Source organism: Neopsephotus bourkii, unplaced genomic scaffold (assembly GCF_033783945.1).
Source record: "Neopsephotus bourkii isolate Nb327-2 ecotype Australia unplaced genomic scaffold, CSIRO-AGI_Nbou_v1 NB_668, whole genome shotgun sequence".
In the NCBI taxonomy this organism is placed as follows: Eukaryota; Metazoa; Chordata; class Aves; order Psittaciformes; family Psittacidae; genus Neopsephotus; species Neopsephotus bourkii.
The window spans coordinates 1,255,641-1,272,722 of NW_026901167.1; the positions used below are offsets into that span (position 1 = coordinate 1,255,641).

The following is a 17,082-nucleotide window of genomic DNA, read 5'->3' on the forward strand; positions in this document are numbered from 1 at the left end:
ATTAAAACATCTTTCCCTGCTCCTACAGTGGGAAAAGGGAGCTCCAGCCTGACTGCCCATGCCACAAGGTAACGCTCAGCTTCACTCCAGCACAGCTTCTGGTCTGAGGGTCTGCTTTAGATTATGGTTTCAGTTATATCGCAGGAAAAGATGAAATGCAAGTGGATTGGTTTGACTTTGTTGCAGTGGTATGTTAACTTGCCTTATTGTTAAAACCAGCACAAAATCTGGATGGGTTTTGCCTTTGTTCAGCTTTGGAGCGGTAGCACATTCCCCCTGTTCTATGGGAATGGAAATCTGGCATCTTGACCAGCTTCTGTTCCTTCAGAAAATGTCTTCAGTGGCATTTAGGGCTCTCCAATAACCTCTTGCTGTCTGCTCCTGCTTTTCCTGCATTCTGCTTCCCACAGGACCTGTGATGATGCTATGCTCTGCCCTTCCCTCCTGTGCTGTGCTGGGTCTGTACCCACTGCAGTCTTGAATGCAAACCCAGCAGTGCCTCTTCTTCCCACACCTTCCTTCCTCCAAGGGCCTTTCTTTATATCTTATCTCCAAGCAGCCAGGAGCCACGGCCCAAAGCACTGCCTTGGGTCTGACTCTTGGATGCTGAAGGACCCTGTGCACTGCTGTGTACCCAGGGTGCTGCTGCATCCCTTGGCTGGCTGTTCCCTTGGGGGTTATATGCCGTGATGTTAGGTGTTAGTTAGACCTGAGACATGAGGCAGCTCTTCCCTGTGAGGGTGCTGAGGCGCTGGCACAGGGTGCCCAGAGAAGCTGTGGCTGCCCCATCCCTGGCAGTGCTCAAGGCCAGGTTGGACACAGGGGCTTGGAGCAAGCTGCTCCAGGGGAAGGGGCCCCTGCCCGTGGCAGGGTTGGAGCTGGAGGAGCTGTAAGCTCCCTTCCAACACAAACTAATCCGGGGTCTGTGTGCAGGGATGTATGTTCTTGTGGGGCATGTACTCTGTCACCATCTCAGCCCAGTGCAGCAGTCCCAGCACAATTCCTAAGCTGTAATTACACCTGCAATGTGATACACATCCTTTTTCCCTCTTCCCCCCCCCCCCCCCCTTTTTTTTCCTCCCTCCTTCCTGTTTGAATTCAGTATCTTGAGTCTGTGTAATATTGTTGGACGCGGAGCTATTTTGGAGTTGCTTGTGTCCCGTGGATACTGGAGATGCTTCCTGTATGGGGAGGCAGACATCTGCTGCAGCCTGTTTTCGGACTCCTGTGTGTTAGGCAGGCTGCAGTTGGCAGGTGGGAGCTGGTGGTTATTATCAGAGTCTGAGTAACATCCTCTGCCTCCCCGATAACTGCGCCGGCTGCTCGGCCTCTTCTGGTGCTGTGGAGATCACTGCAGCCAAAGGTAAAGAGGCTGTGGGCTCCCCAAAGCGGCTGCAGGACGCAGCCTGCAAGAGCTCTTCCTCTTCCCTTGACCACACAAATCATCTGTTAAGGCAAGCGCAGGGAATGTGCATGAGTGCATTTCTATCTAAAGCACTCTCCACTCCCCTTCCCTCTAAGGGGAAACTTCCCCACTCCTGCTCCCACTTGTCAGGGAGCATCTGCTGGGCTGCTGTCGCCTTCCATTTCCCTTCCTGGCACTCGCAGCTTTGTTTCTTCCGTTGCAAAGATGAAGAAAGGGTCAAGATCCAGAGGAGGCCATGGAGCTGCTGTGAGGGCTGGAGCAGCTCTGCTCTGGAGCCAGGCTGAGAGAGCTGGGCTGGGGCAGCCTGGAGAAGAGAAGGCTCCTGAAGGGGAGGCCTTAGAGCAGCTCCAGTGCTTAAAGGGGCTGCAGGAAACCTGGAGAGGGGCTTGGGACAAGGGATGTAGGGACAGGGCAAGGGGAATGGCTTGAACCTGCCCGAGGGGAGATTGACATCTCTGGTGGGACATTCCTTGCCCGGTTTTGGTGGCAGTCAGAAAGCTTTATCCTGGGGGGTGCAGGTGTCCAGGGCAGTTGAGCTCTTGCAGCTCTTGTAGGGATGGAGGTCCTGAATCTGCCTTCTCCAGGCACCTCCTTTCTGGTTTTGCTCCCCCCTTCCCATCCCTCATTTGCTTGGTTTGGGGGATGCTCTCCAGCCCCTTTGGAAAACAGCTGAATGGTTTCTGCTGTGCCTTAGACCAGTGTCCCAGGTCTGCTGACCCTTTGTCTCAGTGACTGAATAGCCAGCTGGTGGGTCAGGTTTTGATCTTGGCAGCTCAGCAAATGTCTTCCCCTCTAATTTGCTTCTCAAAATGCTTTTAGTGGCAGCACTGAGTGGCTGAAGGTGGCAGAGGTGGGGTGGCACCATGGGCAAAGGTAGGACTGGTGCTGGAGTCCTCAGCTACAAATATCTCCCACACATAGGATCACAGAACCCCAGCCTGGTTTGGGTTGAAGGGACCTTAAAGCTCCTCCAGCTCCAACCCCTGCCACGGGCAGGGACCCCTTCCACTGGAGCAGCTTGCTCCAAGCCCCTGTGTCCAACCTGGCCTTGAGCACTGCCAGGGATGGGGCAGCCACAGCTTCTCTGGGCACCCTGTGCCAGCGCCTCAGCACCCTCACAGGGAAGAGCTTCTGCCTTCACACATTTGCACACAACTCAGTCCTCTGGTTCCCCTGGACTTGAGCACCAGGGATGCATCGTACTGATGCTTCAGGTTCTGCTGGGCCAGACTCTCCATTCCATTAGCAGACATGAGCTGGGTCTGCCGTACTTAGTGGCCTTAATGTATGAAACCAGGCAGCAGCGCTCTCGGAAGAGCAGCGCTGGGAAAGGGAGCAGAGCGGGCTGGAGGTTTCCAATTTCTGCTGGATCAGGCCCCTGGAGATCCGTGTGATCTGGTGCACTGGAGGCAGTGCTGTTGCAGTGACTCATAAACAGATGTGCCCAATTTACATTGCAGCTTAATACCTTTGTTTAAAAAAGCAGTGGTTTTTTTCCAAGACAAATGTGTTAAAGCAGATGTTTCCAGTAAAACAAAGACTTGTGTGATTTACAAACAACTTCCTACCAGCAGAACTCATTAGAAAATGGGGGGTAGATAAAGGAAAAAAGGCTCTGTGTATGAACAAAAAGATGGAGTCCCAAAATAAGGACGTAGCAAGGAGGTATTTCCATACATTGAACTGAGAGAACTGTGCTTGCGTTGGAAAGCAGGAGGTTTGGGAGTGACTTCAGTTTCCAGTAGCAGGAAGACTAACCCTGAGCAGTTGTGTACATTAAGGAGCAGAAACCACTCTGTAAAACTGCTTAACCAGCTCCTGTAGGGTATGAGGTAACTGTGGCCATGGTGTGGGGTTGCCCAGAGGTTCCAAAATCACTTCCATCCCATTGAAACCTACCCTGGAGGACTGTGCTAACCCTAAAGCAAAGCAAACAGACGCACCCCCTATAGGAAGCCCTGCTCCAAGGGGGCATCCCCCCACTGCATCCCACAGCAGGATGGGATGCACAGGGGGATGTTGTCTCTGCTTTGACCTGCAGCTCAGGCTTTCTGGGGCCAGGGTGCCTCAGCATGGCTGTGCCCATTCACCTGCTCCTCACAGGTTTTGGGAGGCAAAGGCAGGTTCGTGATGACTAACTCTGGTCTCTATGGACCCACTTTCTGCTTGGCTGCACTGTGGGGCTGCCCAGCACTCACGTTGCACACAACTTGACACCCCATGTGGCCCTAATGGGTTTCCCAGGCTGCAGCTGCAGCACAGTCACCAGTTTTTGGCAATCCCTGTTTGCCTTGCACAGGTATCATGGGGTTTTATGCACTTGTCACCTACTTCAGCCAGGCTACTTTTGCTAAAGAGACAGTGTCAGATGTCTGGGGGTTGGCAGGCTCGTCTAAACCCATCCTTGCTTGGCACCTGTGGCCAGGGCAAATGGCTCAACCAAGTTCTGCGAGGATATGAAGGCATCCAGCAAGCCTGAATGGAGCAAAACAGGGGTTCAGAGAGGGGTTGCTGCTGTGCTGGAGCATCCCAAGAGAGGCCTCTGGGGCTCTCAGAGCTTCTCAGCACATGGATGCGGGATGTGCCATCAGGGTTGTCAAGGTTGCTAGGAAAATGACCACTAATGGCAAAGACCTCTTAAGGTGTCCTTAGGAACTGAAGTCGAGAGGGTGTACTGGAAGGTGGTTGTGGGGCAGGACTGCTCCTCTCCCTCCCTGCTCCCTGCTGTGTCTGGTTTCCGTGTCCTGTGTCTTGCCATAAAGAGCATTTTCAGAGGGAAACCTTGATGGCTTCACAGGGGAACTTGCTGGGACGTGTCCGGAGGAATTAAAAGCATCCACGGAGGAGAAGGACACTGCTGTGGAGCAACCTGGGGCAGTCAGGTGCTTGTCCCAGCTCACCCATCAGTGCTCATCAAGCCTCATTGCAGCCTCAGCTCAGTGTTAGCCACTAAGTGAATGGGGACTGTGAGGCTTTGGTGCTTAATTAATCTCTACAAAGCAGAGGATATAATTAATGCCTGCAGTGTGCTTTGAGCCCCTTGGGTGCAAGGCAGGGGCTGGGCTTTGCCTTTCCAGAGCAAAACCACACAGCTGCGTGTGTGTAACTCATCCCTGTCTGGTACCATGAGCTGTGCATGGCCAACCCGCGATGGCTGCTCATCCTACCCCAGTGTTCTGGGGTCTTTTGGTCTCTGTTGGTTCTGAGCCCAACACATCTTCTGTTCCCTCCATGCTCCCCAGCTGGTGCAAACTGTCCCAGGGACATAGAGCTGACTTCAGTCTTTAAGAAGGGGACATCTCCATCTGCTTTCCTGGTGATCCTACACAAGCTTTTGTACCTTCTTCCTGAAATACCTTTATTTTCCCACCATATCTTCAAACAAAGAGGGAAAATCGCCACTAGTTGCTTAGTGCTGGTTTTACATTAAACCATCCTGCAAAAACCAAGCAGACTGGGTAAAAAAAAAAACCCTACAAAGTGTATATTTTGGCATCTTAAGGAGAGCCAGGCAGATTTCCCTTGTGATAGCTATAAAGCTTGTTTTCTCACTGTCAGCACTGATTTGGTGGGTGTTAAACACAAAGGAGAGGCAAACAGATTGCAGGTACGGTGCGTTCCAGCATCATCAACTGTCCTGATTTCAAGAGGATGCTTTCAAATCCCCTCCTCGTTTCTCAGGCATCAGGTAGGGAAGTGCAGGAGTTGTTCCCTGTCACACGCCGCCCTGCTGCCGTGCTCACGCTCTGGGGGGATCGGGAGGCATTTTACATCACTTGCCACCGAGCAGTAACAGCAATAAATTAACACTTTAAAAGCATCAGTGCTTTATTCCATAGGAGCCGAGCAGGACGTTTGGAAGGGAAAGAAATGTAAATAGAATGAAATTCTTAAGCAAGATTATTGATATGACAGGACTAAAGAGCTTGGGGTTCTGTGAAAAGTGCCTCTTTTCATCCCTCTAATAAGTCCATTACTTGCACTCAGGAATATTTTAAGGTCCTTTTCATGCTGAATCTGGAGTTGAGCATGCTTTGCATTTCAAGCTTTGTCTATGAATCAGTAGAAGCCAAAGTTATTTCTGCTTTAAAATAACAGGAGCAGGGAACAGCTAATCTCTTTTCATTCGGAGTCCTTACATTATTTTACTGGACAGAGTTTGTGTTGGCTACAAAACAGGGCATTCACAGAATCTATGAGAAGGAATTTAAGCTAAGAATGAAGCCGAGATTGCAGTATGCATAAAGGCTCCTTCTCCTTAGGCCATTAAGAAATTCCAAATCGGAGCTATTTTGAACAGCGACATTAAATTAGCCTTGCTAATTCCAGTAATTCAAGCTGAGTTTACACATCTCCCAGCTGAGGCCTTCCCATCATTACAATCTCAATGTGCTTTTCAGCGAAGGTGAGTCCACACGAGGAGAAAAGATAAATAAATAAAAGAAGGGGGAAATGTTCTTTCTGTTGTGGCTTTTGAGGTGAATGTCTCTAAAGGGCAGTTCACCGCCTGTATTGCACCACTAAGGTGTCCCCTGCCCTGGACTGGTGAGTTCATTTTGCCTCTAATGTGTGAGTGAAATGCAGGAAAGAGATGGGATTTTCCTCTGCTTTGTTTTCCCTCTTCCATCCTTTCAAAGGAGCATTGATGCTGCTGGTGCTTGTAGTTTGGGGTTTAGTTGCTTATTTACAGGTAGTAATTCCTACAGGGAAAAGAGAATCTGACTGTGTCACCCTCTTCTGTGTGTGTGTGGGGGGGAAACCCCAACCTTTTGGTGGGTAAATTCAGGTTAGAGCAGGTGGAGCAATGATAAAAAGCAGCAGCCCCCCTTTATGTCATTATAAAGTTGATTTCCAGATCCCAGTACAATATTCCCAGAGCAACGCAGAGGTTTGGAGGATGTGTTTTCAAAGCCATAAGGCACAACCCCATGCAACAAAAATTGAGTGCATTATTTAAAGGGGTGTTAATTTTATTAGAACTGAGCTAGGCTAATATAAGGGCAAATGTAAGCATTCACATCAGGCCGCAACGTTCATAAAATGTCCTTTTGATCAAGCTCTGAGTGTTTTGATCCTTATTCTATGAGCATCATTCAAAGTGACCTAACTGCAGCTCCAAACAGGCAGCTGCAGAAGGCCTTGAGCAATAACAGGTCAGGAACTTGAATGCGTGCTCTGCTGGGAATGCTAATATTGCAACCCTCCTTTTTCTTCCTGTTCCAGCACAAAAACTCTCACGAAATAACAATTCCCAACAGAAAATTCTCCTGCCACCATTGACTGTGGATACTTGAGTCAAATATTAAACCAAACACTGATTTTAATCTCTCCAAATAATAATGCTATGGCTGCTGCATAGTTTGATACCATCGGCACGTGAATGGTTGACCATTTTCCCATTGGTAACGTTGTCACCATTGGCACAGCCAAGTGAAACATCTTGATTTTTAGGAGCCCACCCTAATTTCGGGCGATGTTTTTCTGTGGGGCACCCACAGGGTTCAGTGCAGCTCCGACTGCATGGTCCTGCAGAGCCCATCTGGAAAAGGGATGGAGCACAAAGCTTGCAGGAGCTCTCAGGCATCTCCTCTCCCTGATGCAGGCTGATTTCCTGCCACCAATGCATGTTGCCCATAGGCTCTGGTCCATGCAGCTGATAACACCTCCAGATGGTGCTTAGGGCAGAATCAGGGGCTGGAAGGAGATTCTGTTGCACCCTGAGGCTGTGGTGATGGCCAGGGAGGAGTGGGGTGGTGGTGGGACACAAGCTCATCTCTTTTTTTCTGGGAGGTTGGGAGGGGAGGGAGGCTGAAATGCAGTTCTTGATTTCCAGGAAACTCTTTATCTCTAATCTCTGTAATCCCTTTTAGAGAGGATTTTGTATTTTTCAAGGGATTTACAAACTGGATTACGTAGCCTTTTTATTCTGATTTTCCACTGTGATTGTGACATTCCTGAGAATGAGACGTTAGGATGGAGGTGGAGGCGTTCCTGGACTTGGACCTCGGAGCATTCTTGCCTTACCACCTCCTTGTGTCACTGCCCTCAGATGGGATGATACCGGGTTTCCCATTGGAGCTGTCACTGCCATCCAGCTCTAGCGTTCAGCACCATTGTTCCACCAGGGCTTTGGGACCAGGGCTTGCCCTCGATCCAGGTGAGAGGCAGGGAGCAGGGATGAGCCCTGGTTTTGCAGCTGGGTTTAATTCAGGTCTCTCTCTGCAGCCCTGCAGAAGGCATGACAAAGCCAGGTCCTGGTTTCAGGATGCAGAAGGCATGACAAAGCCAGGTCCTGCTTTCAGGATACAGTGGCTGTTCTGGAGCTCCTTCCAGCACAGGGAACATGACCTGAAGCTGTTAAGTTCCAGCCTAGGAATCCAACCCTTCTTTTGCTATACAAAGTGGAAAGTCGGGTATAGTGATGTTTCCCAGGGCCTCCTGCATTACCCCATTTTTATAGGCTCAAGTCACTTTAATATTGGCTTAATTCAGGGCCAGGGTTTGGTTTCTTTCTTTCTTTATTCTAGCAGCTTAATGCAGTTAAAAAGCTACCGGTGCTGGAGCCTCTCGGCTCCCTTCCCTTGGCAGCTCCCTCACCTCAACCTCCTGCTCTTTTCCCCTGGCATGGGGAGCTTTGCTCTCCATCCACACCAGTGATCCCAGGCAGTGAAACAGCACAAACACTCCTGGAGGCACTTTGTTCACGTGGGTGCTCAGGGAGCAAAGCACCAGCTGCCTTTGATTTCATTCCTTCTGTACAAGCATAAGCCAATGATGGATGTCCAGGGCCATCTGAGCACAGGCATTGCACAAAGTCCTGGTTGCCTACTTGAAGCACGAATGCCACAAACCCTGTTCTCCATGGCCTGGGCCCTGTTCAAGTCTGGTTTCCACACACACTGAGTCACGAAGGAAGATGTCAGATGTTCCTGAGTGCCACCATGAGTTTTCTAATCAAGCATTGAGAAATATCCTTCTGCCTTGAGGGCTGCTTTTAGCAGCTGGCATCTGGAAGGCAGGGACCATTGCTGTTTCCCTTCTTAGCTGCCTCTCCTGGTCATATCCAGAGAGCTTTTAGGGGAGCAAATACAAAGGAGAACACTTCAGTTTGATGTGATGATGCTGTTCTCTGTCATTAGAGAAAATTGATGAAGCCTTTCACTCTGCTCTGCTATCACTGGGAATGTTGCTTCCCCAAATGAAGACTGTCCTGTGATGTCTCCGGTGATGGCAGAGTGATCAGAAGGGATCCCTTTGTGGGTTTAGATCTTTAGGGTCTCCAAAGAGGGAGAAAGTGAGTCCACGTCTGGGTGGGCTGAGGTACATGAGGGATCTGCAGGAATATTGCTTGACACTTCACTTCCATTCATATTCTTCTGTTTCCAGTTTTCCTCTTGACTCCTGCCTCTGTAGATGCTGTTGGCTGTCCATGTTTAGCTTGCTCTTTTCCAGTTCATCTCTCCAAAGTTCCTTGATGCAGCAGCTCTGTTTCTGGCCAGTCCAGCTGGATATCAGACCGGGACATGCTGCTTCATCATCAAAGCACAAGGACTCCAGCGCATCCAATTAATAATGCTAATGAGATTTGTTAATTTTTAATAGATTACATGAGCATGTTTTGCTAAACGCACTTCTGTGGCTCCGCTCTGCGAGCACAGCTCAGAAACTCTTTCACTTGCTGCCAAAGGGAAGATGATTAATGCAATTGCAGACGCCAGGATCTCTTCAGGGTAAACCTAGAGCACACCAAGGAGCAAAGAGGAATTTAATGAGTACGTTTTCAAAGTAGATATAGGCCCACGTTATAATGATAGCCCTTCCTCGCCACCAGCCTCTGGCCAAGGTGGGGTAGAGGAGTATTTGTTTGGATACGGGTCATGGTGCAGCCCCTCTGCCTGTACCATGTGAAGTGTTGGGGTTTTGGGGGTGTTTTGTCTCTTTTCCCCATTGAAAGCTTGCGGATGTCTGTGGATGAGACTTTAGTGGTGGTGCTGGAGGTCGGGGAGCCAGGGTGTGTGTACAAGCTGCCTCCCAGAGCTCATGTACCCCCAGCAGTGCCCGGTTGTACCCTTGGCACGGGGCTGAGATGGAGCTTCCTCACCTCTCCATGTGCATGACTTGGTCCTCCAAATGAACCAGGTTTCTGCCCTCCAAATTACTTCAATCCTGAGGAACTTCTCCCAGATCAGTGCTGGTTTTGTGGTGGCACCTGAGGGCCTCAGGTCAATGACAAACACTCTTCCCAGGCTGTGGGCCAGCAGTACCAAAAAGGCAAGCAGGAGGGGGAAAGGTCTTGGTTTGCAAATTAGCAATCCCAGACCCAATTCCCCTGGGATTCTGCCCAGGAAGTTGGTTTTACCTCTTGCTGCCGTGCTGTGCCAGGCTCCCTTGGCCGCGCTGCCAGCGGCAGCGGGATGATGCTGTTGAGCTGGAGTTTTTCTTCTGTTTCTTTCCAAATCCATCTTGCCAAGAGCCACACCTCTTAAATTGCTGTGGAGGAGGTGGAGAGGCACAAGACCGTGCACATGCTGCACATCCATCGTGGTGATCTCGCAGCCGTGCCAACACAAGCACCGTGGCCAGCCCCGGCTCAGGGCTTTAATTACACCCGGCGCGGCCGCACCTATGGCTGGGCTGTTGTAGCTGGTTGTGCAAGAGCACAACTGGCAAACCCCTTGGTGCTCCAGGTTTCTAGTGGTGATAAGCCAGAGGGCAAAACCTCCCTGGTGAGATGAAGCCCTGCTTGGATCTTTGGAAGAGTTTAAGGTGTTTTGGAGAAGCAGAGAGTTGGGGATCCCAGCTGTTATCGGGGATGTGTGTGCTGTGTAGCGCCATGGATGGGTTCCGATGTTGTCTTTGTACAGGCAGAGTGTGTTTGGAGTATGAGAAAGCTGGAGGCTGAGGTAGGCAGAGCGCTTGGTGTTCCAACAGGAAGAGTTTGGGATGAAATCGGGCTGTTCCAGCCTTCAGGTGTAAACCCCTGTAAGAAAGAAGTGGTTGATGCTGTAGAGGTGGAGAGCGTTGGGAGCCGGGGTCTCTGGAGTCACAGGCTCTTATGCTTTCCCTTGTAACAACTCAATGGTTTGGGCTTGACTCGAACATCTCTCCCTTTAAGAAATCCAGCCTTGCTTTGGAGACAGCCAGAGTCTACTGCATCCACTGGCAGCTTGTTCCCCGCACTGCTGAGGCTTGCTGCTTACAACTAAATAAAGCAACACACCCTGGAGGTTGTAATTCTCGTTGGCGATGCAGCGTGTGCTTCCCTAGAGCCGTCCTGAAGGACAGACGCAGGCAGATGTTCACAACTGACCACGAGAGCTGCTGGAGCTTGCCAAGCTGCCCTGCTTGTCCCTGACATTCCTGCTCCATGTGTTTTGTGCTGATCGGAAACAATCCAGTCCCTTGTCCCTTCAACCAGAGTATCCATCATCTGCAAATGAGGGCCATCACCACGGACCCCCAAGTGCTTTGGCCTGCTCGGCAGCCTTGTTTGGTGAGCACACACTGCTGGGCATGATGGTTTCACCTGGGGGGGATCCCATCGCACCCTGCTGCTGCATGGGGCACCGGCAGAGTTATCAAATGACATGGCAAAGTGGTTTTCATGCTTGGCCATCCATTATGACTCTGTTACTATATTGGGGCCATTGCTGGAGCCATCTGCCTTGGCAGGCGTGCAGCCCAGATGCCATTCCCTGGCTCTGGGCAGCAGCCGAGCCAGCCTGCGGGAGCCAGGCACTGTCCTCTCAGAGGTCATTTGCTGCCAGAGGGGCATTTGCTGGCAGTTCTTTGCTGAAGCCTGTGTTGTCCTTTTAGGGGTGAGAAGGGCTGTTAGAGGAGGCAGCAGTGGCTTTGGCACAGGGATGCTGCCCTAACCCAGCCTGTGTGCGGTGCTCGTCCTCCCGGCTGCTTCTTCACCAGCTGCTTTTGGATGCTCATAGCTTGAATCTGCCCGAGGGGAGACTGAGCTGAGCTCTTAGGCAGGAGCTCTTCCCTGTGAGGGTGCTGAGGTGCTGGCACAGGGTGCCCAGAGAAGCTGTGGCTGCCCCATCCCTGGCAGTGCTCAAGGCCAGGTTGGACACAGGGGCTTGGAGCAAGCTGCTCCAGTGGAAGGGGTCCCTGCCTGTGGCAGGGGTTGGAGCTGGAGGAGCTTTGAGGTCAATTCCCTTCAACACAAACCATTCCACGATTCTATACCTTAATAAACCAACTCAAATCCAACTTCCCCCCACTTCATCCATCCCCAAAGCTGGCTTTTAGTGATTGCTGCCCGATAAACTCATGCAGAGTCACCGTGCTGAATTCTAGTCCTAATCCACGGAGGAACGCTGCCGCTTCACCTTGCGGATGTGGGAAGTGTGTGTGGCAGAGCTGGCGCAGGTTTTGTCCTCCACGCTGCCAGACCATTGAAGCTTTTGCTGTCCCGGGAGCCCAGCGCAGCAGCTTTGTGTTAGAGGGGCTTTTGTCACAAAAGATGCTTCCGGAGGGACCGGCTTGTGTTCGGCTGGAGACCTTTCACCAGCTGTGTGAGGACTGCGGGAAGCGGCCCGGCACGCTCGGCTCCATGAGGAAAAGGAGGGGGAAAAGCAGAGCTAATGATTGACTATTATTTTAAGGGGATTATCTAATCCGCAGCCCAGAGGACAAGAGGGGCCAGAAGGAGTGCAGATTGACTATGTAATTAGTGCAGCTTGTTGGGAATACCCTCTGGACTCCGACTGATTATAAGCAGAAACAGATTATTCTAGCTACCCCCCCTCCATGAAAAAGCCTTTGCAGGCCAAAGGGTCACTTTGTAGTAGAAACTGCTGTAAATTAAGTGGATGAGCAGAGCTGGGGCAGTGGAGACCTTTAATGCGGTGTAAAGGCAGAGTTTTGGGTGGGAGTGACTGAAATGGTGTATGTGGGAGGTTAGCTTCCGTGACCCCGCCACCCATCCTGCAGCTCCATCTGTGCTGCCAGGGCTTTGGGAGCAGGATGTGCAGGGATGCAGGAGCGAGCTGGACTACCCAGGGATCCTAAGGAAGGCTGGAAACCGTAATGGAACCTTCTCAAGAAGCACCTGGTTAGGAACATTTGTACATTTGGATTCCTGCGCTTGAGATATGATTATTATTGTTACATATTTGTAATGCTGCTATTGCCTGGACCTGCCTTGGGTCTGTTAGAGGCTTATTTTCCTTTCCTCCAGTGTACCAAAGGTCATTAGAAGTGAAGTGAAAGGGATTTGCAACAGTTACGGATCCATTATTAATACAAAATGAAAGATGTATGGCTAAATCCATCAAGACTAAAAGTACAATTGGGTGCAAATAAGCCCAGAGAAGGCAACAATGGCAGGAGCAGTGACAACAAACGGCACACCCAAGCACTAAACAGCTGAAGCAGTTAAATGAGGCTAGGGAACTGGCTCTCACATCATTGATGACAAGAGGGTTTCTGTTCTCTTCAATTTGGTCGAAGAGGGAGAATGAGAGAATCCCCATTCCCATGTGGGTGGAATGCCGTGATTTTGAACATTGCCCTTACTCAAGTTCAGGTGAAATCTCAGAATGTGAAAAACTCCCAGGTAAAAGATGGTGTTTGAAGCAATCTATCTGGGACACTTTGGCTGGATGTTTCCAGCACAAGGGAGCTGCTGCATTGCATCTCGTAAATTACAGTGCAGAATGAGACTTAAATGGGAACGTCAAAACCCTTTGTGCTCTTAAGGACCTTGCTGAAACACTCTTTTGTTTCAACTTTCTTTTCTAAAGGGAAGGCAAGAGGAGTTAGTTTCCTAGGTTTGCCAGGATGTCTGAGAAGAGACTGTTCTGCCCTAAAAGCGCTGCAGATTGCTGGCCTGGAAGCCTGATGGTAGGGTGACCCCCTGGAGCATCTTTTAAGTCTTAGGAGTGTGTGGAGGGTGTAGAAACACTTTCCAAAGCACACCAGGGCAGGCGTCGTTGCCCTGATGGGGCCTTGCATCAGCTGAGGGGTCTGGTGTAAACCAACCAACCGTGGGATAATCTGCTGTGATTTTTATTAACTCAAAATCACGTATTCCACAGAAATGAGCTCAGGGGAACAAAATGGTGCAGCCAGGCTGCTCCCAACCTATCCCAGAGCCTGAGCATCCTGTGTGCCGGAGGGATGTGTTCTTTCTGTGCTTGGAAAGCAGCACGGGACAGGCAGGGGTGGCCTCCTGGAGCATCCCTCTCAGGGTGGCCCCTTCTGCTCTGCCCATGGCTGTGCAGCTCTGAGCACAGCAGCGCATCTGGACCCTGCAGAAGAAAATCAGGAAGGCTGTGGAGAAGGGGAATCACAGATTCTGTGGGAATCTGCTTGCACCAGGCCCTTTGTGTGTGTGGATGTCTGCTCCCATTCAAGCATTTCCGACCCTCTGTGATGGCCTGGGCTGGCTCACTTGTCACGCTACCATCCTTCTGCCTTTGTTTTGCAATGTTTGGGTATTTCTGATGGAGAAATACTGCCTGTTTGCCTTGGCAGTGCTGCTCGTTGGATTGATGCAGTGTTCTCCAGCTAGAGTGTTTGCTCAGCCTTCTGGATGCTTTCTCAGGGGTGGGGTGGGGTGATCCAAACCTATCAGCATGCTGCTGATCTATGGGGGCTTCTGAAAGGCTTGAGCCAGGGTATCTTCTGGTGGAAAGCACTGGCTCCCTCCAGGCCAGGCTCTGGGGATGAGATGAACTGGCTTAAATGAGTCCCATCCAGGAGAGAAACTTGGCCCCCAGAAGGAGACTGCAGCAGCATGAGAAGGGGAGTGAGGGACCCATTGCCTTGAGTGAAGCATGGGGACACCCAGTCGGTCCAGATGCTTGGCAGGTACAAATGCCTCAGGTGGATCTGGCTAATGGATGTTAAAACAACTTGAGCTTTTTGTTCTTGGCCCTGATAGTTGCTGGTTTCTTGCCTTTCCACATGGTGTCTTTGGACTGTTTTATTCCTCCATGTCCCTGGGAGACCAGGGTGACTGTGACCATTAATGTCATGCTCCTCTGCCAGGGCTATCATAACCTTTATACCGGACATAGTTTTGGGTTGGAGCTCTCATGCTTCGCCTCAAAGTCCCCGTGTTGCAACACCAGCATGGCTGGGGTGCGTGCTCCATCTGCATTCCACACTCTCCAGTGCTTTGATGAGGTGGACAGGGATGGGATGGATGTGTTGTAAGTGCTGCAAGGAGCCTTTTCTGCACATCCTTCACTAAGACTGCAGAAATGCAGAGCTCCTCACGTCCTCCAACCAGGAGATGTTTGGAGAGCAAGCCCTGGGGTTCGGGGGAACTTTGTGGGCTCGCCTGGATTTCCTCACTCCTGCTGTCCTGGGGACTCTGGCGTTGGTGGGAGCTGAATGTGCCGTGTGTTGGGATGTGACTAACACTAACCACCTCTCTGCTTCTCCTCCAGAGCTGGCATATGACCTGGATATGGACGACACCTCTGCAAACAAGCAGCTTCTAAATCAGCAAAGCAAAGGTGGTGCCACGGTCTCCAACAGTGACCCCAGGAATGCAGCCCCCTGCCCCGGCCCTGCTGCTGCCATCACCCTGCTCCTGCTGCTGCTGGGCCACAAGCTGTGAGCAGTGCTGCTGGCATTGCTCCAGGGCCCTTTTCTTACTGAGGAAGACATTTGGAACCTCTTCTGGAATATATGCACATTTCCAAGGACAGAACGAACGACTTGAGTGGGTTTTATAAAGGAATCTGGTATCTTCCCATGAAAAAACCCACAACTTAAAGGGGTTTGTTCATGGTAAATGAGTAAATACGTAGCAGTGCTTTTTAAAGATAATCCTGTTCAATATAAGAAGGTTCGTATTAAACTGAGTTCCTCACAGGTGTGGAAGAATGAGGTCTCCCTTGCTGCTCAGCCACAGACCTTATCTCACCTTGAGTCATTTGAATGTGTGTGGGGCTTAGAACGCCTACGGTTCATGAAATGCTCTCAGCAAGTATCAGACCCCTGATCCTACTTGACTTAATACAGTTTTTGTCTGTAGTTCAAGCAGGTTTTGTACTAACTCCAGTTTCGAGGCTCACCCCTAGGAACCTGGCCAGGCACACACAGAGGGCAGGTGAAGGCAGGGCAGAGAGAGAGTCAGCCGTGCGGCAGGAAGAAAGATGCTGCAGATGAGGAGTTGTGGTGCATGGGGACTGTCAGGCAGACGTGCTCCCATGGGCACCAAGCGCACCTGCACTGTGGCAAGTTGAAGGTGATTTTGCTGCTGGCATCCCAGCCAGGTCCTGCGAAGCCCTTCAGCACCAGCATCCCCATGGCCCGTGCAATGCCCTGGTTGTGTTCTGCAGAAGAGAGGCACCTCCTTTCCCACGGGAAATCTGCAAACCGAGCTCCAGCCAAAGGACAGACGGCATGGAGGTACACGCAGTGCTTTACAGGGATGAATAACAGCATCCAACTCATTGTGCTGCAAGCGAGGAAAAGAAAAGGATTTGCAGAAGCCCGAGGCAGATGAGACTCTTACTCATGTGTTTCTTTGCATGTTACTTTACTTAAGCTATCTCCAAAATAAAGATTGATTGCTCTATAAAGGTTGCACTGGAAGTAGCCTCCCATGTGTGCAAGGTGATGCTCTGTCTCGTTCCTGGAGCGGGCAGCCTGGAAAAGCCAACAGGGGCACCATGGAGAGGCTTGAGACTTGGCTTAATCTCATTAAAAGGATGGGCTAGGGCCAGGGAGGGTTTGGTTTGTTTCCTGGCCAAAATGAGTGCGTATTTCTGTTTAAGATGCTGCCTTTACTAGGGTGATTATATCCACACACACACGAGTGAATGCTTTAGGCATGTATGTGTCTCAGACCTTGTTAAGAGCAATTTCGTGTTTAGGAGAAAGCAGATAAATCCAAACCACACAATCGGGTGGTTTGGGGAGCAGAAGCTTTGCCCAGTCTGAGCAGTGGGGCTGATCTGGTTGTCCCTGATTTAAAGTGTTGGGACTGTGTGAGGTGCTCCAGGAGCTGTGGCAGAGGGATAGCTGGCTGCTCACCCCACTCCTCTGCATGGGGACCTTCACTTCCAAGTACTGCTCCTGATGGAGAGGAGAGGATTTGGGCTAAGCCCCGGCGTGACCTGATGGTTGATGGTCAGAGAGCTGGATGGGGTCTGGGTTTCAGAGCCCTCATACCCCACCTGCACTGGGGTGAGCGCTGGGGGTGTTGAGGCATGGGTGGATGAAGCCCTTAGTGACATGGTTTAGTGGTGGACTGGGCAGTCCTGATGATGGTAAAGGTCTTTTCCAACCCAGCTGATTCTGTGGTTCTATGGATGCAGATGTGTATTGTATTTTATATGTTCACAGACCAAATTGCAGTCCGCTCTGTCTCTCAGGCCCTGCTCTCCCCATCAGCCCTGCTCTCTGTACCTCAGCTGGCTGTGCTCATGAGCCTCTGCTCCACCAAAGGGAATATTTTATTAGCACCACTTGAATTTCCATCACTTCTTCCCTTCTGATCATTTTCCTTTCATCCCTCTGGAGCACTGGAGGTGGGAGCAGGATGCTGGGTTTGTTGGGAGATTACATGCTCCCTCTGCCTCACAAGGTACCATCACAGGGACATTCTCTCCTCTGTGTTGGAAATACTCTGTGTGCTGCTGCTGCTGCCTCAGATAAGCAGCAGGATGGGATGGCAGCACTGG

The 17,082-nt window shown here is 50.8% G+C and overlaps 1 protein-coding gene across 2 annotated transcripts in view; it reads left to right on the forward strand.

The window, feature by feature from the left end:
- Positions 1 to 15,978, forward strand: part of GPC3 (glypican 3) — a 130,315-nt gene extending 114,337 nt beyond the window's left edge. The window contains exon 8 of one of the 2 annotated variants that reach the window (XM_061353228.1): positions 14,836 to 15,978. In XM_061353228.1, the coding sequence (XP_061209212.1) occupies positions 14,836 to 15,008 (173 nt within the window). In that variant the 3' untranslated portion in view covers positions 15,009 to 15,978. The remainder of the gene's footprint in view (positions 1 to 14,835) is intronic. The other variant, XM_061353229.1, reaches the window with a different exon arrangement.
- Positions 15,979 to 17,082: the final 1,104 nt, after the last annotated feature.